General features: G+C 40.3%; 1 protein-coding gene across 1 annotated transcript in view; it reads left to right on the top strand.

The window, feature by feature from the left end:
• The window catches only part of LOC145242487 (chymase-like), a 79,830-nt gene that overhangs the window by 38,266 nt on the left and 16,038 nt on the right, over positions 1-25,526 (top strand). The window contains exon 3 of the mRNA XM_080105544.1: positions 4,244-4,350. Coding sequence (XP_079961670.1) covers positions 4,244-4,350 — 107 coding nt within the window. The remainder of the gene's footprint in view (positions 1-4,243; positions 4,351-25,526) is intronic.

Below are 25,526 nucleotides of genomic sequence, written 5' to 3'. Positions count from 1 at the left end.
AAATAAAGAAGACGGCTCTTTTATAGAGAGACCCAACCACATCTCATTTGCATACCCCCTCCCCCCTCTCGTCACATCACGTGATTTTCAGTCCATAAATACCAGGGGGCGGCCATTTTTATTTTCTCTTTTTTTTTTCTTTCCTAACACAAGCCGCACGATGCATGAGGTAAGGTTCTTTACTTTTAACCACACACCCCCTTGATCTCTAAGATCAATAATTAGTATCATAGTCTATCATCCATGCTGGGCGTCTTCATTCACGGTGCGATCATCGAAGAGGCTCTTCTTCAGACACTTCAACATCAGCATCAACCTCCCCTTCCTCTGATGACAAGGAGACTCTTCGTATATCTAAAATGTGACGAGGCATTCCGTCAATCGCTACCTTGTTTTTGGAGAGTACTTCAGTCATTGTACCTTTTCCCCAGCGAGTCGTGCAACGAGAATTGGGTAGTTTCACCCACACCTCTTCACCAACTGCGATGTCCACGTAGGCCTGTTCTTCTCTCTGTGTTACAGTCAATGGATGTTACCATTCATAAGAAAAAATAGACCAGTGCGGCACTGAATTTTCGTCTTGACCAGCCTTCGGCGTCATATTGTACCAAAAAACTGCTTCTTGGGGCGAAATTTGGCTTCTTGATGCCACAGCTTTTATAGTGCGATGGTGCCTCTCTATAATTCCATTTCAACTTGGACGGTATGCAGCTTTAAAATATAGCCCCACATTCCACTTCGCACATAAGTCTCTAAAAACTTCCGAGCGGAAAGACGTACCATTATCCACCAACACCTCTTCTACTGGCCCCCTTTCCATAAAAACCTCCTCGACAACTCTCTTTACCTCTTCTGCTGTTTCATTCTTGATTTTCCGCCATATCGCTACTCTTCCAGGCCCACAATCTATCATAGTTACATGCGGTTCATGTTGATAATGTGTGATGTCAATGGCCAATCTCCGCCAATTCTCTTCAACATGCAGCTCCCCTTTTTCATGCCTAGCCGGTGCAGGGTCGATTGATTGGCATTCCTTACATTGTTCCACCACCTTTTGGACGTCTTGCATTGTGACATGCGGGTTTACTTTTCTTGCCAGGTAAAGGGTCCGTTCTTTTCCAAAATGATGCAGGTTATGCAGGTTTTTTAAATTTTCTACTGCACAACATCCTGGAGCCCCGTCTCTTTCCTTGTGTAGCCAGGCATTCTTGACTCTTGTCAGCCCATCTGTTTTATTTTGTTGTGATGGAACTAAGGTAATAGTTACCTTTAGTTCGAATTCTCGAACCAAGTCTCCCAGCGCTCTAAGTCTACGCTTGATAAGCATCTCCGCTGCTCCTTTTGTTTTGATCCGCTTATCACCAGACAGCTCCGATTTAATCCACGACACCACTGTTGCAAAGTCTGTTTTAACGTTCACTATCTGTAGGCCCCACTTCAGAGCTAGATTGATGCCTTTCATCACAGCATCGAGCTCCGTAACATTGATATGGGCGCTATCATCCTTTTTGCATAGCCAAGCAGCATCTTCAACAGCCACTTCTCCTATTTCCAATAATACCCCTAATGCTACACTGCTAGCATCAGTCCATATCACCCCTTCATGGCCCTCCTTCACATGCCATTCTCCTCTAACAGGGTCCATTTTTTTCACTTCTGTAATGACTTCTTGTATCATGAGAAGCACTTCTTGATCAACTGCATCTTCCCAACTGTTTGTCCCAGTCTGCCTTTTAATAAAACTGCACGCAGTTCGCAGCCATCCAGCTATTGGGTAGTGGTCAGCCAGCTTTCCACATATAGAGAAAAGCTCTCTCTTGGCTAGGTCAACCTTGGCTTCAGGGATCTCATTTCCTCGCCTAAACATCAATTTTCCTGCCTTATTGTTCTGTAGTCGAAATCCCAAAGCCATTCCGTTTTCCAGTGACTCAGGCAATTTTGTCGTCAGTCCATATGCTTTGATATGCTCTCTCACCCTTTCCGCAGTCACTTCTGTTTCGTCCACTAGTACATCGTCGATGTAAAAGCAGGTGCCTCTCTTCACTGCATCGTCTTTGGCCAACACTGTCTTAAGAACTGCCGTCATTATCTTTGGTGCGGAGTTCAGACCAAATCCTAATATGGTCAGACAATAAACTTGACCTTTGTACTCTACCAATTGATATTTCCACAATTTCTCATCCACATGAAGTTGGAGGTAGGCTGACTCCATTTCCTTACGACTTCTTCACACACGTCGATTCCGTCCTTTGTGTGACAAGCGACAAACTTGTTCAGCTCACGGAAATCCAACACTGGCCTAACTTTCTTCTTAATAGGTTGGACCACAGCCATGAGTGGCAAAATTCCTTCAACTTTCTCTGACCACTGCATTAATATTCCTTCATCTATCCATGTCTCAACTTCTTTTTCAAACTGCGGCTCTGCAGCTCCTTTCAGTGTGCTTTTGTAGCAGCTGACCCGATTCGTCAATACAGGTGGCTCCGCGGTCCATCGCCATTCTACCATCAATTTTTCGCCATCGAAGCAGGCTCGAAAGTCATCATCTTCAATCAGACATGGTCGAGGTTTCGACGGTTGGTTGGTATCACCCCTGGTTACACTTCCTGTTATTCCCGGTGCACTCTGATTGCCAAACTTCACCTGGCCTTTAGCAAAAGTAGCTCCTCCCAGTCGGTCTATCGCGTCCAGGCCCAGCACCACATCAATTCCTGCAACCAGTCTATCCAGCACGATCACTCTTAGCCGCAATGGCATATTCCTTACTACAATCTCCGCATCGGCCTCTCCACAGCATTCCACTTCTCTGCCATCCACCGCTCTAACGTTGCTGGTTCTATTCCAAGAGTTGGCCACGCTCGTAGTAATAAGTGTTGTTGTACATCCAGTATCAACAAGAGCTCTAGCCCTCTTTCCATTGATGGTGATCACTAACTGTGGTAACAAACTCTCATACGCCTGTTCAGTATAAAAGGGGTGACTACTGGCGCAATAGCACCCCTTTACTCGTTTTCCGGAAGCGAAGGGCAATTCCTGCTAATGTGCCCTATTTGGCCACACCGAAAACAGATAATGTCTGGCCGTGGCTCCCTACAGTCTCTCATCAGGTGTGGTCCTTGACATCGAAAGCATTTACTGGTAAATCCACAGCCTTGCTTCATCACTGGTGGCTCCTTTCTGCTTGCCACAGCAGCCGCGACTGCCCCCAGCTCACCGGGCTGTTTCGCCAAAACTCTAGCATGCCTTAGAATCTCCTCCACCTCCATGGTTTCAATATCAGTAAGTCATTGCAGTTCCATGGAGATACGATCAGGGAAACCAGTTACAAGCGCCAGCTTTACAGTCTTCTCAAAGCTGCGTCCCCCATGTCCAGCCAATCCTGCTAGTCACCTTATCTCTGCCACATACACATCCACAGACTCCCCAGTCCAGGTGACTCTTTTGAGCTTGTTGTAAGCCTCAAACGCGCTCTCGGACAATGCGGTCTTTAACCGGTTTTCAATGCTCTCAGCAATGGCCTGATCCGTCTCTCTCATTTCTAGATAGACCGCTAGAGCACTTCCTTCCAAATACATTGGTATTAACGTGGCTACATCCTCGATCTTCTGCAGCCTTGCCACCAACTTCAGCTTGTTAAGCCACGCAACCACGTCGCCTTCTCCAGTAAATGGCCTCAGGATATTTCTGCTCAATCTTACTCGGTCACCTATTTTTGTCACTGTGCCGAAATAGACATTAAATTTGAACTCAACTTCAAATCCAACTATTCTCTTCTTCTCTGCACTTTCCACACTGACACCCAAAATAAAGAAGACGGCTCTTTTATAGAGAGACCCAACCACATCTCATTTGCATACTACCCCCTCCCCCTCTCGTCACATCATGTGATTTTCAGTCCATAAATACCAGGGGGCGGCCATTTTTATTTTGTCTTTTTTTTTTTCTTTCCTAACATGAGCCGCACGATGCATGAGGTAAGGTTCTTTACTTTTAACCACACGCCCTATTTGATTTAGACAAGCCATGACCCAAAGGGTCACCGTGATAAGTAGAGATAAAAGAAGAGTAAACAGGAACTTAAAAGTCTACATGTGTTTTCGAGAATCAATATGGCGGAATCCTTAATTCCTGCCAAGGGGAATAACTACGATCCTTTATTTCCGGAAGAGTCAAAGCAATTTATTCTAACACACAGGTTGTCTATTTTTTTCTCTCTCTCTTTTTAATTTCTTTATCTTTTTAGGAAGAAAAAGTACATGTTTGCCTACACAGGACATCGATTAAAAAACTGTGGGAGAATACATGAGATCGATTCATTCGCGATACATCCAGACTATACATTCATTTATGGTAAGCCATCTTACATATTGTTTAAAAAAAAAACATCTTCTTTCTTATTTATTTCAATACATCCTTACTATTCTTTTCTTCAATAACAGAAAGTCATCTACAAAAGATCGTTTATAACAATCGTCTACTACAGAATATACACATCGCATAGAATCTTATGACCAAAGAAGTAAATTGTTGTATTTGGTTTGGTTATGTTTGGTTTGGTTCACGATGTATAAATCCTTTTGTATAGATAGTTAATGCTGCAAACATTTAATTAATTACTACATACGATTAATTAATAAAAATCAGACCTCTCTGAAGAATAGATTAGTCTCCTTAGAATATGTGAGGATTGATGAGAGTTAGCTGTGCACAGTCAGATGTTGGATAAGGAGCGTCTTGTGCGCACCGGCTTGATGCGGAGTTTCCGGTTGAAAAAGGGGAAAGATGATAATAGGAGAGAAATAACTGATTGCAAGCCAGTGGTGGTGGTGGGGGGGACTTTTGAGAAAGACCGTCGACTTCCATCGCTACGGGGGGAGCCCCTGGTAAAAGGAAAATAAGCCAAAGATTGGACGAACCCCAGAGAGCCATATATCAACAACTTGTTCAGAAAACAAAAGATAAAGAGTTTGTATGAAAGTGTTGAATTGTAGGGGACTCATATTGGGGCAATACATATAACGGATATAACGATAGTGATGATGAGGAAGAGAAGACATTTATACAGTTCTGGCATGCTTGGGACTTCATATATGAGATATATACAAGTTCTTAACACGGAGGAGGGGAGATGCATAATCCTTGAAAGGTTACACAATGTTCATTATAGATAATGATAATAACAATTACCTTTTTCTGTTGTAACTGAATGACGACATGTGACAACACGTACAAAACATGATGATGACTTCTTTATTTATTGGATCGACCGGTCGATTGACGTCGGGAATTCACTTCTATCTACATGGTTAATCTTATACCCCTTTGCCTCTAACGGATTAACTGACTGCCAATTGACTGATACTCAACTCTCTGACTAGCTCTAACTGCCATAAAACTATATAGAGAATTGTCCTTTGTCTATGACGTCAGAAGTGTGTTTTTCAAACGTGACTAATTTCACGTGGCTATGCATATGTTTGTTTAAAACACACTTTTTTATATAGGAATCAACACTTATCAAGGCCCAGAGACCACTCGAGGATAAGGGTTAAGAGTGTACAGTAGTCAATTGGACAATATAGTAATCGTTAGTAATGGAAATTCGGTAAATTTGTTAACTTAAGTGGAACGGCTCATCAAAAACTTGTTTACATTGGACTTGAAGACAATCAGATTGCAGTCAGCTAGAAAGCATGAAAACGGAAGACAGTTCCACAGGTGTGCCGTTCTAAGAAAGAAGCTTTGATCATGGAATCTATGTTTAGGTTTAGGCACAGATAAAGAGTGGGGGGAATTATTGATAGTGTTTTCAGCTAGACGAGTGTTTCTTGTGAAAGTTTGACCAGGGAGGGACAATAGATTGAAGCTCTGTCGAGCACTTGCCATGAAAATAACGATAAAGTAGAGACAAACACGCAACATCTCTTCTGTGAGATAGAGGTTATAGGAAAGGGAATAGGACATCCCCTATGAGGCTAAAAAGTCTATTTTGTACTCTATCAAGGCAGGATAAGTCCTTTTTAGCAGCTCCTGCCCAGATATGGTAACAGTACTCCATCTTTGAACGTACTTGGCTCTTATATAGATAGAGAATTGCATCAGCAGTGAGATATTTACTGGATCGATAGAAGGATACCATCATTTTTCCAGCGGCCTTGGCAACAGATTTGATGTACGTGTTCCATTTAAGATGAGGAGTACAAGTCAAGCCCAGAAGCTTGTCAAAGCATGAGGTCTCCCCAAGACGAGAGCCATTCATTTCAATTGATGTCAGATGGGGATCAGAGCGTTGATGATGTAAAGATAGGAGCTTGGTTTTAGATGCATTAAAAGTAACCAGCCACTCCTTTCTCCATTGTACCACGTGCTCAAGATCAGAGGAGAGAGAATCAGAGAGAACTTGATTGTTTATGGTTTTAGATATGCTACCATAGATGGTAGTGTCATCAGCATAAATGTCTACGAATGATGCAAAGATGTAATTTGGAAGATCATTAATGCAGATGAGGAAGAGAGTTGGGCCCAGGGTGGACCCCTGAGAGCTCCAGCATTAATACTGTGAGCTTCTGATTTTTGGCCATCAACTATTACTCTTAGGAACCTATCAGAAAGAAATGATTTAATAATTGAGAAGACATTTCCAGCTATACCATAGCTGGAGATCTTGTGAAGTAAATCTTTATGCCATACCCTATCAAAGGCCTTAGATATGTCAAGAGCAATTGCCCTAGAAAGGTTGCCTCCGTCGAGAGATTCGCTAATCCTATGAGATATAACTGTAAGCACATCTGCTGTAGATCTAGCAGAACGGAAACCATATTGAGTGTCACTAAGAAGGTTATTTTTGTTGAGATGGTTGATTACTTCTGTATTTAACACAGATTCCAGCAACTTACTCATGACGCACAGGAGACTTATTGGCCTGTACTGAGAGGGTGATGAGCGATCACGATCACCTAAATTCTTAAATACAGGGCATACTGATGAGATTTTCCAGGGTGATGGGAAGTAATTCTCCTTAAGATAACGTTTAAACAGTTTTGTAAGTATCTGCGCTAGTTCTGGTTGAAGTTTTTTGAGTACTATAATTGGAATACCATCAGGGCCGGTTGCTTTACTGGAATCAAGGTTTTAAATTAGCTGGCAACATTACATACAGATATTTGTATATCACATAGCGTGTTTTCTGATACAGGAGGAAATATTGGAGGTTGGCGCCCTTGGTCGCAAAGGGTAGAATTAGCTGCAAAGTTCTTGGCAAAGAGTTTGGCTTTGTCTGATGCTGACGAGATTACCTTAGGTCCATTGATGATAGTTGGGATAGAGCACACGCTTCTGTTCAGGATTCTGTTTGCTATTTGCCAAAACTGGTGGGAACCAAGCCGCTGCTCAGCTACTTTGGATTTGACAGACTGAGCATATAACTCTCTTGTGTTCGGTATTACAATAGTTGCTGGCAGTCCTGAAAGCAGCTTTAGTCTCAATACGTTTGAAGTAATGGAAACAGTGATTTGTGTGCGCAATGGCAGCAGCACATTCTAGAGAGAACCATGGCTGGCTGTTAGGTTTTAGTTGGAACTTTTTCGAGGGTATGAAACGGTCTATACCTACAATTAGCCATTCCGGCAGGTCTGATACCATAGAGGACACATCCTTTTTAAACATGGAATGCAGAGGTAGATCTGATATTAATGTACGGAAACTATCCCAGTCAGTCATAGTGTATCTTAACTGATACAACAGAGTGGTTGGAAGATCCAAGAGGAGATAGAACGGAAACTGAACATAGTTCAGGGCAAGTTGTGAGAAAAAGGTCTAGGTGCCTCACACACTGGCCGTCAGTGTCGGACGTACGGGTGGGTTTGTGAACAATCTGAGCAATGGAGAAATCATGACAGAACCTCCCCTCATCGGTCTTGTTGGAGTGGGTTAAGCATTCCACATTGTGAACACTGAAGTCTCCACATATGCGAATGTTAGCAGAAGGATAAGCAGATAGGACGTGGTCAATTTTCTCAGATATGCTTTTAAAGATAGTAACTCCACTGTTGTGGGCGCGATAGAGAGCAAATATAAATGCAGTAGTTTGAGCAAGTGCAACCCGGAAGCACATATAAGATAAGTTAGGATCTTCTCTGGAGATGTCCCTACCACATGGAAAGCCATCTTTAATATAGGCACATACTCTATGCCCCCCATGGCGATCTTGGGGGTCAGATTTGGAAGTTAAGTTAGAGTATCCTTTAATTACGAACTCATCTTGGGAAATAGTCTGTCCAATGCCAGTTTTGCTTAGAAATAATATGTCTGGTTTAGTCTCCTGTAATTGAGTTTCAACCTCTGGAAAGTTAGAACATAGACCCATTATGTTGGAGAAGGAGACATGGTAGTGGGGGTCTATGTTGGAAGTTGGAGATCCGGATTTAATCGTATATTTTTTCTTAAAACTTGTCATGATGGAGTGTTGCGATTTGTGGAGTAGGTCAACAAACTTGCTTAGAGCAGGACAAAGAGGGAAACTAAGAGAGAAAAAAAACGAAAATTTTTTTTTTGTAGCACATGAAAAGGTAAAGCCGTAACAATTACCCACTAATATGGCATCGAGAGGCTCCACCAGAAGCTACTGCATGGTCTAGAATCCATTCACCAAATGACAATACAGCAGCCCCAGTACTTTGCACCTGCTGATAGGACAGCCTCCTTAATGGTTAATCCAAGGTTCAGGTCCCTGACTATCAGGCGGATAACGTCAGCTCAGATAAAACGTTTAAAATGTTTACCTACAGCACCTTTACTAGTGACATGGCTACAAGGATCAAAAGAATTCTCTCCTAACCTATTTTTTAACCTAACCTATTTTTTAACCTAACCTATTTTTTAACAATATATTTTTAATTTTCATTGTTCATTCTTTTACTGACATATTTAATATTCAGATTTCTAAAAGAATTAACAATAGGCTTAATTTCTTACATTCCATTTCTTAACTTTGCCTACAGGGTTCGATTCTAGGCTTATCCTAATCGCATTTTCACTTATTTAATATTCTTCTTATTTACATGGAAAGGGGACAGCCTTTCTCTATAAAAAAAAAAAAAAGGTAAAAGACGTCTTCTCTCACACCCCGGTCAACGCCAAGCACAGTTATCTCCACTTGAAGACACACTGCTCAAGAAAATACTCTCAATGGTAAACCTTTCTTACCTCATTATTACTTTGTTCACTATGGCACTATATTAACATTTAGTTATGATAATTGCATCCAATTAAAATAAAAAATATAATTATCTCAAGAACGAGAGGTTTTTAGCAAGTAACCATAAAAAATATAAATATAGTCAATTTACAGCCTTTAATGATACGTCCCCTCTTCCAAATGCATAAATTAATAATTTAAATATCATTATAAAGATATTCCGTATGTTTTTAAAATTTCTATCTATACTTTGTATTTACCCCTTTTTCCACTTACAGCATAAACTCTGTTACAATTAGGCGTATATATAGCTGATATAGCTGATCTGTACCTTTCACTATTGATGTAACTTCAAACAAATATTTGTATCTATAAAGTAGATACAGATTTAAGATATACACATGTATAACATCAATACAAGCAGATATATGACAAAATGTAGATATTAAGTATCTTACTTAAATAGAGTTCTTCTAAAGTTTAAAAAAATATAAGTCCCCCTTACAATTATACCAAACAATACTTCAGGGGATCACACCGGTATCAAATATAATGCGCCCCACCGTTGGGAGGTTCACCAGTATATGAGTTCTTTTTAGGCCTTCCCAATCACGGAATGCCCCAAAAAGTTCAACAGTTATTCTGGTCTCCTAGAACAACTCTCACAAAGCATTAGCTTGGCATTGATCGTCTACACAGGGAGAAGGTTGGTTGCTTGCTTCAACTTTCTTCACTCACTTCCTTGGGGAGTCCACAAGTGACGTAATCGATCTCCTTGAGTCCAAAGGTAATGGCACACGCTCTAACATTGTGATTAAATACACTAGTTAGATCATTTACTTTAAAATGTGACTCGACAATACAAGTGGTAATTACAAAGAAAATTGCTTTCTTTAAAATGTAACTTGTGCCATTCGACAGTTTAAAGGCATCAATTATTTTTCACTCTCTCTCTCCTTTATAATTATCACTCCACTCTGTCTCTCTTTTTTTTTCCAACTTCAAATTGCCTCATCACTATACGCCAACGACAAAAGTAAAAACCTAAGTGAAAAGGAAAATTAACTCACCCATCTGCTTGGCACAATCTCCAATGGTCGAATTTCAAATGAAGTGTTGCTGGGGTCGAATCATGGTCTAACTGGCAACCAATGTGGTTATGGAGTTCCTAGACGGTCACCTCCTGGTCAAACAGCACCAAATATAACCTAACGATACCCCAGGGAGTCACACTGGCATCAAATATAATGTGATGTGCCCCACCGTTGGGAGGTTTGCCAGTATGTGAGTTCATTTTAGACCTTGCCAATCACGGAACACCCCAAAAAGTTCAACAGTTATTCTGGTCACCCAGAACAACTCTCACAATATGTTAACTTGGACTTGATCGTCTACACAGAGACAGGGTTAGTTGGTTACTTCAGCACTCTCTTCCTCAGAGAGTCCACAGGTGACGTAATCAATGTTCTTGAGTCCAAAGATAATGGCTCATGCCCCCACATTGTGATTAGGTTAATTCCCACATACCATCACTTGGACTTATGGTTAGCTCCTGCAACTGAAGGCATATTACTCCACGCAATAATCAAGAAAAACACCAAAGTTGTTGATAAATTTCTACAAATATAGGTTGTATTAACAGGTCAACCATCTAATCACAAGTTAATTATAATACAATGGTACAAAAAGGTTTAAATGTACATATTGGTGTTTGAATCGTGACGCCCACAGACTGTCCAAAGAAATACCCTTTTTATTTATCGTAAATCTCTTCATCTCTTCTCCCTTTTTAATATTGTCGATACAGGGTATGATGAATTGCCCAGCAGCAGAGGGTTTTAGCAAGCCACAAATCTATTTTTGTGTAAGTATCATATATGACAAAAGTACTCAACCAGGATTCAGCGGTCAGGAGCTTCAAGATTTCTTCTCAGCTCAACTCTGATCAACTCACTGTCAACTGTCTTCTCTCAACTGTCCAAAATCGCTCGTGCATAAGTTTATATAAGGAGGTGACGGGGTGGGGAATGAAACTTCGGTACTTACACAAAAATAGATTTGTGGCTTGCTGCTGCGCAATTCATCGCTTTGACACTATCAAAACAAATGGAGTCAACAAGGCAAATGTTTAGAAATTATGTCAAGAGTTAAAAATATAATATACAACATGTTTGCGATCTTTACAAATAATAAATAAATGAAAAATGGCTATCTAATATTTTTATCCTATATATATATATATATATATTTATTTATATATATATATATATATATATATATAAAATAAAATAAAATAAAAATAAAATATATATATATATATATATATATATATAAAATAAAATAAAATATAAAATAAAATAAAATAAAAATTACAATTAAATTTACCAAAATGATCCAAGATGGTAAAATTAAAGTATATTATAAATATTAAAGAATTAATATTTATAAAATTATCTCAGCCAGATATAAAAGCTCGATAAAACCAAATAGGAAATAGAGCTTATAATACTTTATAATTTAATAATCCTTTATTTTAATTCTTTATCTCTTCTTTGCATGGCCGGTTATTTATCTGCATTTTCTGCTTTATTTTTAAATTTTCCTATCTATCTAATATATCAATCTACCCACACTTTCATATCTTGTATGTATATTTACTTATATTTGACTATATGCATTTACTTTTTTTTTTTCTTGAATTTGCAGATACCGGCCATCCCCTCGTTTTAAATAATTTTTATTTAGTTTTTTTTTTTATTATTTATTCTTTATTTTCTATTTATTTATTAATTAATTTATTTAATTATTATCCATTTAGTTTCGTCTAACAACTCTTGCTGACATTTTTAATTGATGACCTGTACATTTCAGTTGACCTATATTATTTTGCCCTATATATTTTTTATGTGCCTTTAACATTTCCTGTCTGGGTCATTTTTACTTTTGTTTCCCTTTATTTTATATTTTATATTAAACTTTATCATTTTTTTTCCCTCTCTCTCTTCCCTGATCTTTCTTATTTATATTTATGCCTCGGAAGTAGAGTGAAAAGCATATCTTATTTTTCTTTTATTAATATTTTTGGAATTTTTCTTTATTCCTTGTACACATTTTTGTGACTTATTCCATGGATTTCTGCCTTTCGATTATTATGGACCATCTTCTTCCAAATATGGGATTTCCAGGGATTTTACTTGTACAAATGGAAATTCTTTTAACTTTCTTGAAGATTTACATTTGGATTTTATAATCACTGGATTTTTTATTTTCCACCAGACTATCCATTCATGTGTAATCACCTTTTTCTTCACTATATTCCCTCTGCTTCACTTTTTTTGTTTTCAAGTAAGATCTTTGACTTACTTGTTGTTTCATCAAATACTTCTGCATGCAAAATCCGATCCCGCATTTTGCTAATTCCTAACCTCTGATGAGAAGGAGAGTATTTCTCCGAAACTTCGCAGATTAAGGACTATCCATTTATCTAGTGTTTCCTTTTCAGATTAAATATGTTTTTAACTTATTTCAAAGTGTTTTTTAACATATTTTATTAACTATTTGTTCATATATATATATATATATATATATATATATATATATATATATATATATATATATATATAAGTACATATATATATATATAAGTACATATATATAAGTATATACATATATATATAAGTATATATATATATATATATATATATATATATATATATATATATATATACAAGCATTTAAGCCCGGTGTTGCCCGGGTGTTTGGATGTGTATGTTGAGAAAACAAAAAACAAAAAAAAACGTGGTCGTAGGAAGGCAGGCTCGAACCCATACCGTGAAGGAGGAAAAGAGCAGGAAAGATACCTGACGTTCTTGCTGTTACGACCACCATCCAACCGAAAGTTACTTATGTTTAAATTAAGGCTAGACAATCGAAAGGAGAGGATAACTTTCAAAAATATCAGCGAAAAAAGCGACCCCTCCCCTTTAGAAAAGTGCCTAGTTGAAGGGGAAGATATTAATGTTTTTAGCTAATTTTTCGATATTTGTCGTATGAAAGGTCGAACTTCAAAATGATACTGACCTTGGTAAAATCTGTCGCCTTTGTCGGAAGTTTTAGGCAGACATGCAAACATACATACATATATTTATATATTGGTAACTAAAAATTTTCGACCCAAACCGATTAAAAAGCTTGCCCTATCTCTGAATACTTTTTATGTAAAATTTCAAATGTTTAGATCAGGTCATTTTTTAAACTTTGACCCCTATTATGACCCCTTAAAATTTATTAGTTTGGGCTCAAATTAAGTTATTAAGTTAGATTCATGTCCAAGGAACCTATATCTAAAATTTCAAGTGTTTAGACCCAAAATTGTCGGAGGAGTTTGGTAGAGTTCTCAAAGGTCAAATCGTTGAACTTTGACCCCTTACCAACCAAATTTCTGGCCGAAAACCGATCATAAAGATTTTCCTAAATCTCAGTACCCTGTATATCAAATTTTGAGTCTGTAGACTTAAAATTGACAGAGTTATTGCGTAGGGAAATGTACACATACACACACAGACACGTTCACTTGGAAATTAAATGTCTTTAAATCTTGTTAAAGTGTTTTTTAACATGTTTTATTAACTCTTTGCATATATATATATATATGTCATCGACATACAGTACTGTTTCATTGTATCACAACTCATAAGTGCAGCTAGACATACACCTTTCCTGAGCCATGGATCGAACCTACAACCTTCTCGATGACAGTCGACAGCTCTCATCATCGGATCACGAATCAGTGCTGTAAATATTTCTCTTCGAGTGTGTGTTAAATCCATATCCACCCGTCACAACAGTGCTCAAACCATTAGTTTGTTTACAAATTAATAGTGAGCTTTGCTTAATTGCTTAAATACGCATCAGGTGAAAATATATTTACAAAGTGCTCAACTCAAAGAGGGGGAACTTTTTAAATGTCATCCACATGCAGTAGTTTTGTTGTATCACAACTAATCAGTGCGGCCAGACATACATCTTTCCCCAGTCATGGATTGAACCTACTACCATGGGTATAGAGTAGTCAGTCTCTTCCCTGTTCTTTTATTATTGATAATTCGTCAAGTTTTTGACTAGCTATTAAATATATATATGCATAAATACAACATCAATATTTAATTCTGTTTCGCCAGTTGTTTATGGCCAACAATGGGCCATATTCTTAAAAATAATTTGTATTTTTAAAGGTTTTTTATTTTGAAAAATAATTTATCTATTTTTAAATTCTACTGTTCATATTCAAAAAGTTATTGCTTCAACTACTAAATATCTTCTCTTACAACATTCTTCAAAGACCGGGAATATTTTTCAGTCATAGGTAACTTTTGTTCTTGGCAGCAAATATAAATACTAATAAAGTCCTTTTTTTTAATTAATTTATTATTAATAAATATTATTTAAATAACATCATAATTTTATTAATATAGACCGTGACCTTCTTAATATTATTATTACAGAGGGCCGTGTATAGACACAGGTGGCAAATAACAGGAAATCTCTGGAAGTGTTGGAAATTTACTGCCACTTCCAGTGACGTCACATGTATTAATGAAATGAAATGCATCTGTCTTGACTGGTGTCGTTGACAGGTAAATAGTTAGTATTGCCTTTTATTTCTTACAAATTAATTTTTTTAATTTAATTAAATTCCTATCTATATATTAATTATCAAATCCAGTCTTCATATATATTTATATACTAGCAGTACCCATTAACCAGCGTTGCCCGGTGACATGAGGCATGACAGATCCAAAGCAGAATCAGTGAAGGACCTCCCTCAAAAACAAATTAAACTACAGTTGTTGTTGGTGGCCACTGTCGTCCCTGGAAAATAATGTAATAATCTTGCTTTCACTGTCGGATATTGTTTTCCAGTGACAGCTATTGAAAGCCATTTTCTGTGATTATCTGCACCGTTAGCTACTGGTGATTAGTGTTGGTTTGGGGTGATAACCTGTAGTTACTGCTGATTATAAAGGAAGAATTTAATAACTCTTTAGATTGAGCAAAAACAGAGGTAAATAACTGCCTTCTACCAATGGCAGTATATTTCAAGTCGGCCATTGTTTTTCTTCTCGGTATAGTGCACGCATATTTTTCTAAAAGTAACTAGCACATCTTCTAAATAATAAAATATTCCATAGAAAGTAAAAATGTTATAAAAACAAATATATTAAAATTAAGTGTGTCGCGATTTCCACCAAAAAGGCTTTGGGTGCATCGACGGTGAGTGTAATGCCATCGCTGCTCTTTCGTTTCAGTAAATTTTATATAGACTCTTTCGTCCCAGTTTCTTGATCTAACTTTTGTATGTGCTCACGCATGCGCATAGCAATCTATTAATAAAGCGGGATGCCATTACTCAGTTCCTTTCTTACCAACCAGACACACGTGTTCTAAGTCTCATTATTGCACATCCATGCACAACACAACATGACATGGTGGCAAGCGGTATTATCATGCAACACATAATCTTATAACGTCACGGATAAAAAAAGGGAAAAAAGAAAGGGTAAACAGTGAGTAAAAAAAAAAGCGTTTTTTTTCTCTTCCCTTGTACGCTGAACGAATTACTGCGCGTTTGGATTTTTTAAATTTCTTTTTTTCCCTAACCTCCTACGCCGCACAAATTGTCTGTACTTTTTTTCACACTTTCATATCGTAATGGCCACAGTTTTGTTGCAAGTCCCTAGTTTGATTGGGGCTCGACATGTAGTGGCGAATCGTTCAAACTATTTCGACAATGAATGGAACTTTATTTCACCGTCAAAGCGATGAAACACAAGGATAAAGTCCCTCTAATTCTTCTCGCGACCAGCGAAGAAGGTTTACGCTGGTATAACAGTTGGTCGATGTTGGATGATGATCGCAAGGATCCACAAATGATATTCACTGCATTTTTGGAACAGCTAAAACTGACAACAAACCACTGTGTTTGTAGACTGGAACTCGGAAAATACCAGCAGAAACCAAATGAAACAACAGACATCTTCATCAACAGATGTCGATTGTTGGCAAAGAAATGTGATTTCAGTTCTGATGAATTAAACGAACGCCTTGAAGAGTTACTAATTGCCAGCACACCCATACACAAACTGCAAAAGAAACTATTAAACAAACCGAAGGGTTACGGAATCGAGAAGCTGTTAGATTAGCCTGTTCACACGAGGCATCAGCAGTTTATGTCAACCAGCTCCACCAGTTACAGGAATCACCACAGATAGCCACAATAAACCGTGGTACACACCAAATGGCAAGGGATTGACTGAAAACACAGACAAGCTTGCAAAATGGCAAAGAACACTACCCTGCCAATAATGACATATGCCACACATGTAGCAAAATAAGCCACTGGGCTGCAGTTTGCATTTCAGGGAAGCACAAAACCAAGAGACAATAAGGAAGGCCCTAGCATAACAGTCATAACCAACAATGGGAATTTGGCAGGAAAATAAACAGCGTCCCCAAACACGATGACCAAGCCATGACTGACATAGACATAGCAATGGAGAACTTCACCTTTAGCTCCAGCACAACCAACAGCGGAAAATCAGCAAACAAGAAAGCTCATTGAAATGAGGCATTTGTCCATCTAAGCATCAAGCTGAAGGACCACCCAGGCACTCATACCTTCAACCTGAAGGTAGATACAGGGGCACAAGCAAATACATTGCCTATCCGCATATTCTGCAACATGTACCCTAGCAGTATAGACAAAGCTGGAAACCCAACGCCCATATCACTCACCTCAACACAATGTCTACTAACAGCCTACAACAATACCAGGATAAACTGTTACGGCACCACAACTATTAGGTGCCAGTATAAAAACTTCCCATGGCTGGATACCCTATTCTATGCGGTTGATGTACCAGGAGCAGCCATATTGGGCATGCCAACATCAGTAGCTCTTAGGGTAGTGACAATGAACTGTGCCATCTCAGCCGACCACCAACCCATCAATAGTGTAGCTGACCTAATGCATCTCTACCCTGACAGATTCGACCATATTGGTGAATTTCGGAACACTCACAAGCTTGTTGTCAACCTGAATATACTATGCCACATAGACATTAAGGACACTTATAGCTCTGCACAGAAAAATCAAATTGGAACTCGACAAAATGGAATCGTAAGGAGTCATTCGCCGCATCAACGAACCTACAAACTGGGTAAGCTCTCTCACTTATGTCACCAAACATGACAACATAATTAGGGTTTGCTTAGACCCACGGGCACTAAACAAAGTTCTCATACGGCCATATCACCAAATTCAGACTGTCGAGGAGCCCAACCACCGATTTGAAAAGTTCTCAAAGTTGGACGCTAAGTCTAAGTACTGGTCTATAAAGCTTGATCCTGAAAGCCAGCCACTAACAACTTTCCAAACGCCATTTGGAAGGTTTTGTTTTGAACGACTGCCATTCGGTTTGTGTGTCAGTCAGGACATCTACCAACTCGAGATGGACAGAATACTAGAGAAATGCACTGGTGCTTGTGGTATAGCTGACGATATCACCACATATGGGTCGACAGAGCAGGAACATGACGAAAACCTAAGACGTTTCATGGAGGTCACTACCGAAGAAGACCTTACCTTGAACTTGGAGAAGTGCAAGATCAAACGCCGAGAAATATCCTTCTTTGGAAACCTGTACACACACACCGGATTAAAACCAGACCCTGCAAAGGTACGTGATCTACAGAAGGTGCCTGAACCACATAACAAGACGGAACTACAACAATTCTTGGGTATGATGACATACCTATCTCGTTTTATCAAGGACTTCAGCTTCAAGACTGCAGTATTGCATGACCTATTACACAAGGACTCTGCTTTCCAGTGGAAATCACCCCATTAGGAAGCTTTTAAAAAGATAAAAAGTGAGGACGTCTTTGCTTCACTATTTCGACCCTAAAAAAACGATATACATGCACTGTGATGCGAGTTTACATGGAATCAGTGCAGCTCTGCTACAACCAGATGAGGATGCCAATCTATTGCCTATTATATATGCTAGCAAGAGCCCCAGACAGACAGAACAGAGATACGCATGTATCGAATGTAAGCTACTGGCCATCATATTTGGCACACAGAGGTTCCACACATACCACCATTTCCAAGTAAGATTTTTTTTCATTGTGTAGCAGAAGCATTGGCCACGGTTACGTCATGTGATAACATTTCAGCTTACATCGATGACAACTTGGTACATGCAAAAACATTTAATGAGTATATACGTGCTCTGGAGCAGCTCTTTACCGCCCTCCGAAACTTTGAACTCAGAATAAACCCAGACAAATCCTCCTTCCTCACATCTGAAGCAAGGTTTCTCAGACGGATTGTAAGCAGTGAAGGTTTCAAGCCTGATCCTGAATATGTTCGGGCAATCAGAGAATTGCAACTCCCAACGTCAAGAAAGGAGTTACAAAGCCTCATCGGCTGACTGGTAAGGATTAGACAGTTCTTGAGACACGTTTACAGGAACAAATCAAGTCGAACATGTTCTTAAAATTAATGGCTCCCATACACGAGTTCAACAAGATCAATAAGCCATTCACTTGGAGAGAGAAAGCTGATAGAGCCTTCAGAAAGATCAAAGAACAACTATCCTCGCTACCCATCATCTTATTCCTGGACTTCTCCAAGCTTTTCACTCTCACCACTGATGCCAGCGACGTTGCGTGTGGAGTGATTTTGATGCAAGAAGCCGACAACGGGAAGAAAAGCATCATAGCGGTCGCTTCCCAAACATTCAACTCGACAGAACAGAACTGGTTTACGACAGAACGAGAGGCATACGCTGTAAAATGGGCTATAATGAAATTCGATTATTTCCTATGCAACCACCCCTTCGTTACTTTCACCGACCATTGATCGTTGACATATTTGGACCAGAGAGAGTTCAACAATGCCAAAATACGGAGATGGCAAGAGGAAATCTCATGCTATAAATTCGTCTTAGAATACATCGAAGACGAATCAAACATATGGGCAGACATGCTCAGCAGAGCAGAAAAAAATTAAAACTCTGCATGACCCGACCCCAGCAGGCTGGACATTTGAGCTAAGTGGTTCGGAATTATGCATATACATACCATCATGGTGCCAAAACTCACACGCCACCCAAAAGCGCATCAGCAATGCATTCTTTGCATTCCACTTTGCCCTTCATTCCTACAGACAGAATTTGCAACCACTTGAGCATTGCAAATAAACAACAGAAGGATGAAGCCCTAGCAAAGATCATCAGTTTTTTCCAGTCACCCAGCTCAAGTGAACCACATATTCATCCTGGCAAGCACCGAGCTATGTTCTTCAAAAAGAACTTATGGCAATTTTTTCTGGAACCAGGCACCTCTGTTCTGATGATAAGAGACAGCAAAAACTCCCCCAAGCTGGTTGTACCTGTGATAGACATAGAGAGGACCTATCTCAGAAACGGATGAGAATCTGTCTCAGTAGAAGGCTGAAAGACAGAAAAAAAAAGAAGAGAAAAAGAGGCCCAAGATGGCGGCTGTTATCTTTTAAAGCCTCCGGTCACATGTAGATCTCTAGCAGTCTCGTGTGGTATGTGCGAATTGGGTGTGCCCGAAACATTATAAAAGGCAAGTCATTGGGAGGAGTGAGAGAAGTGTTTAAGACATGCGAATAGAGAACGTTGACGTGTATCTTGTGTTGTGAACAACGAACTCTACTCGACTGTGACTAGTGAACCTCTGATTGGCGTTTTAGCCAAAAAGTTTTGTTGCTTTGCGTTAGACAAAGACTTCTGATACAGTACCGTCTAAACTCTGTGCCAGATACCTCTCCCAAGCACATAACAGCAACAACGACTCAGGCATCACATTGCATGCAAGAGCTCATGTCCAGCTATTGGTAGGAATTCAAAAACCACAACATTAAGGCCTATGTTGACTCTTGCAACACATGCTCAAAATGTAAAGAGAACTACGGCATCTGCACCTACTAGCCCATCGGTCATTGCAAATGGGGACGGAGGCCATTCGAAGTTATCTACATAGACTTTGTGACAATGCCAAACTCAAAAGGGAAACGAGATGTCCTGACCATTTTGAACAGCTTCAGCCAATACTTCACAGCTATACCATGTGCAAGGGACCGCACCATTGATGCTGCCCACGGATTGTATCAGTTCTTCCTTCGGTATAGGGATATTCCTCGCATAGTATCCTCAGACTGAGGTACATACTTCACAGGAAAGGTCTATAGACAATTCTGTAGCCAAATGTCCATTACGCAGGAACTCCACTGCCCTTGGGGACCACAAAGTTCAGGAAACATCGAACATCAATACCACATGATGAAGAATGCCCTATAAATGCTGTGTCCTTAAATCTGTTCTCATCTATGAATGCCACTATGCAACCACTTGCTGTCACCCAAACATCAGCCTACAGTTCATAGAAAAGAAGTCAGAGGCGATGATCCAGAAGCATATGACATGAAGAACAATGCTTGAGACAAGTTCACCACTGCATCGCTCAGGCCAACGATGAGGCTGATCACAAACTTGAGAAGGATGCACATCACCCCACTTACAAGGACTCAGTACAGGTGGGTGACAAGGTCTTACTCCATCAGCCACAATCAGGAATGGCCCAGACATCTCATCTATCTTGGGTGTGAAATTTCACAGTCATAAAATTAAATGTGATGTGCAAGATACAAAATGAAATACCTATGCAGTGGAATCCCACTTCCCACACCATGTGCCAACCACCAAGATCATACCACACGGAAGCCATCAAACGACCCTGCACAAACTCATGACATACATCCTACAACATTACAGGAAGGTAATACGGACGGAATTCTACCTCCAGCGAGAATAAAGAGAGGACAGCTCCCTGCCCACTTCAAGGACTTTCAAGACATTCCACCAACGTAGACTGATTGAGATCTGAGGGGGCTTTTGTTATATAACTCAATTACATTATTGTGATGTTGTACCAATATATGGCTTCTGAGATGGTGCATTGCTTCCTTGTCATAATTCTTTTGATACTGCGATGGTTCCTCTCAGCAATACCGTTGCCAAATGGCACATAAGCACACCGCAGTCACAGCCGCCTCCCACTCCTTCAGGAACTGCCTGACCTGCTGGCTGCAGAAGGCTGGGTCATTGTCCGTCAGCACCTCTTCGAGTGCGCCTCTTTTAAATAACACAGATGATAGCTGGCGAATAATCGAGGAGGAGTCCTGGCACCCAAGTGGTCTCCAGACTGCAAAGCGTGTAGGTCCACAATCAATAGGGTGAGGAAGTGATTGCCACCATAATGTGTGACATCCATGTCCACTCTCTGCTATGTGCCGCTGATTCCGAAATGCTTTTTTTTCCACTGTGTTGGAGCCAGGTCGATTGATTGACATGCCTTACAACTTTCCACTGCTCTTTTAACATCTGCTCTTCTTATTTCTGGGTCAACCATCTTAGCAAAATATAGTGTCCGTTTAACCACTGAGTGTCCACATTGCTGATGAATCTCACTGATACGATCCGAATTACACATGACGGCTGCACATGGCTGTTGCAGCATCTCAAAACCTCCCTGGGTAACAGCCAGCAGCCACCGTTGTGGTACTTGTGTCAGTGCATCTGCTCTGTTGCTTGCAGACCTGATCAATGTTATGTCTACAGTCAGGTTGTACTTTTTGATTGTATCGACCAGGGTGGTGAGCCATCTTCGTATCAACATCTCACTCACTGCCCGTGTGGTTAACGATGCTCTTCCAGTCAATGCATTGGTTATCCACCGATGAGTGCACGCAGAGTCTGTGATAATATGTAGTACCCTGGCTTGCCACTGAAGCACCAGGGTAACTCATTTCAATGTGGTATCAAGTTCGGCCAGGTTTATGTGCCTAAAATCATTCTCTGGATGAAGCCAACAAGCGTCTTTGATAATACCATCATCAACCGCAAGGCCAACTCCAATGGCTAGTGAACTAGCGTCCACCCAAACACACCAGTTCCCTCACACAGGGTCGTCACGAGTCACCCTGGTGACAGTTTCTGTTAGCATGCTCAAGAGCGTGGCATCATCACTTTATTGTCCCATTCCAATGATACAGATGTGGCATGACGTTTTATGGCTGTCACTGCCACCCTGAGCTGACCACACACAGGGAAGTGACCCATCAGCTTTCTGCAAACAGAAAAATCGCTCCAACGAGTGATGTTGGATGAGACTTCCAGAACATCACCACCTCTCCTCCTGTAGAGCCCCTTCTTGCTACCACTCACGTGCAGGCCAAGTACTTTTGCCCCATCTCGCAGATGCTCCGGTTCCTTGCATGTCCGAAGTTCTCAAATTGCTCTTTGACCGACTGGGCAGACATGAGGCTCTCATTTACAAAGATACCGTCAATGTAAGATTATGTTGCCTGGCGCACAGTCTCATCCTGTTGCCGGATTGCATGCATAATTGCTGTCATAATGCCTGGTGCCACATTGAAACCGAACCCTAGCCTGGTCAGACAATAGCGAGTTCCTTCAATTTCCACAGTCTGAAATGACCACAGCGTATCTGCAGGTAGGCCCTACGCAAGTCCAGAATTGCCACGTCCGATCCTTGCTGCCACCACTCCCTTAATTTGAGCGCACAAACATCTGCCCCTGCTGTGTACGGGTCGACATGTTCATTAAGTTCACAGTAGTCCATGATAGGTCGGACCTTAAGACAGCCATCAGGGGAATCAGTCTTCCGGGGGGCCCGAGCTCATCATCGGGGTATGGAAGTAGCCAGTCATTGTTGGTCCAAGTCTGCAGTTCTTCTTCATACTGCCCCCTGAGCTTCATTGGAGGGGGGGTACTCTGATAGTCGGCTCCGTAAGGATATTCGTGGTTGATCGCCAGCCCACTTCCAAGATGCCGTCCATGCGTTGGTTTCCTAGTCGGACTCCGCATGAAAGTCAGGCTCGTCCAGGGCAATTGCAGCGCGAACACGTTTCTCATGTCGGAAGAACTCTTATGTTGCCGGTGCAGTCCACAGTGATTCCACCCAACTGTGTAATCAAATCCATCCCTAGAAGTAGGTTGTATCCAAGCAGCTCCCCATCCACCACCAGGGCTTGCACGACTACTGGAGGCCCGTCACCGATACTTGTGCTGATGATGCTCACTGGAATTCTCTCCTTGTACCAAGTGTCACCACATGCCTTGCACACCAGGGTCTGGGTGCACCCAATGTCTACAAGGGCGAGGCATTCACGTCCATTAACACGCACAGTTACTGCGGGCAGTGCCTTGTTCAATGACGATCTAGGGAGAAGTCTGGTGCTGTAGCTTCCTCCCATTGCCCGTTTCCCGGACAGGCACGGGCCAGGTGTCCCCGGTTTTTACACTTATAGCACTGAAGCCAGCTAAGCCTTAAAGTCAGTGAGCGCAATGAGAGACAATCACGGGCTAAATGGTTGGGCCCACCACACTTGTAGTAGCTTGTAACTGTGCCCAGGTCGTGAGATCCACCCTGTGATGGCTGCACGGCTGCCGCACGGTCTACAGTCTCTGGACTCCTTTTTACTATCACCTGTGCCTGTGCTAATATTTCAGAGATGTCCATCTCATCTACTTGGGATGAGGCTCGGAGCAGATCTTCCATACCAGCAAGCAATCCTACAATAAATGAGCACACTAAGCCTTTCTCTGATATTCCTCCAAACAGGACTGCAAGCTTCTTCAATTCTGCCAGATAAACATCAACCGTCTACCCGGAATATAACTTGCGTGCCATAAACTCCTTCCATGCAGCAACCAGATCTAATGCAAATGCTGTGTAGAGGGCGTTTTTAATGCAGGTGAAATCTGCCTTCTTTTCATCCGTTAGCTGCTGGTATACAGCGTATGCCCCCCAAGCGAAGCACATTGGGACCACGTATTCCAGACACTGAGTTGGCATATCAATTCTGCCTTTTCCATCCATTCCTGTACTGACTACTCAGCGCTGCTACCATCAAACAGTGGAATCAGCTTAGGATCAAATCCCGATTTCATGCCGAAATAGCTTATAGAACTGGAACCTCCTTCACTCGTCCCAATGCACTGAGTAACCGTCTGTCTTGTAACATCACCTGTTTAGCGTCTGAACAGCCAAAGCTCTCCCCCCACACCTCCAAGCGACCTGCTTTATATTACATTCATCCAAATGAATCTCGCGAGATTACACAAGACCGTTTCTGTTAAATATCACAGATGCCATCTTGCCTTTTCTTTTCCCTGTCTAACGCACATGACAAGCAGACACATGGGCGCTTCACAGGTAGGTCATGTGTATGTCCATTTCTATTTTCCTCACAATATGTTCGTTCGTCATGATACCATCTACGCAGGCATTACTTCTTTTTTGAGAAGGAGTGTAGTGTAGTATTTGTTCTGTTGTCATTAAACCAGGCATTATCTCCTCCTTCTTTGGGGTGGAGGAGTAGGATTAGGTATAGCTAGGGTTAAGTGTTAGTGGCAGTGTAATAAAAACATTCCATTAGTGGCTGGCATTAAATAGAAAAGACCCAGATATTTTAAATGTTCATTTTAAATTCTTTGCATTTTAATAATTTCAGTCATGTATTTTAAAATCATTAAATAAAATACTTCATTAATAATCTCTATAATAATTTATGTTTATTTAGAAAAATTAATAACTTGGTAAAAAATCCCAAATGATGAATTCTTTTTATTGAACTTAAAAATTGACTCATTCAAATAACTCGGTTTGCTGCCAGGAATGTTTTAAATAACTTGTTACAATATTTTTGATAAATATATTGAATCTTTTAGCATTCCTGCACATAATTTTTCATAGCTATACGAGAAACATCTTTGCTCATTGCCTGCAAAATTTTAAAGTCTGAAACTTATAGAGAACAGCTACTCACTGAAAACTCTTCTTCATCTTCAGGACTTGTAACCATCAGAAACTCTTCTGAAATGAAACATGGCTTTCAATTCAAAATCACTAATTATGCAAAGCGAATTATTTATATTACCTGACACACATCATCGCGACTGTTAGGAATGTTTCAAACAGAAACATTATGAATTGTTATCACCTCAACAAGCGTTGGTGTCTATTATAACTGAGGATGAATGGCACAAAACATATGCATTCTTTTATGAGCCTATTCACCCTCATATTCATTACAGTGCTAAAGTATTATACACTCAGTGCTAAAGCACTATATACTCGATGTGACTTTCAAACAAGGTATTGCCATTTGCAAGGTTGTAGAGAAGGTCTGTATTCTTAGCCAGAGCAGAAGAAA

The sequence above is a fragment of the Euprymna scolopes genome, chromosome 21, assembly GCF_053919585.1.
Source record: "Euprymna scolopes isolate OS-2025 chromosome 21, ASM5391958v1, whole genome shotgun sequence".
Taxonomy (NCBI): Eukaryota; Metazoa; Mollusca; class Cephalopoda; order Sepiida; family Sepiolidae; genus Euprymna; species Euprymna scolopes.
The sequence above is the reverse complement of the archived record's forward strand: the minus strand, read 5'-3'. Positions and strand labels throughout refer to the sequence as shown.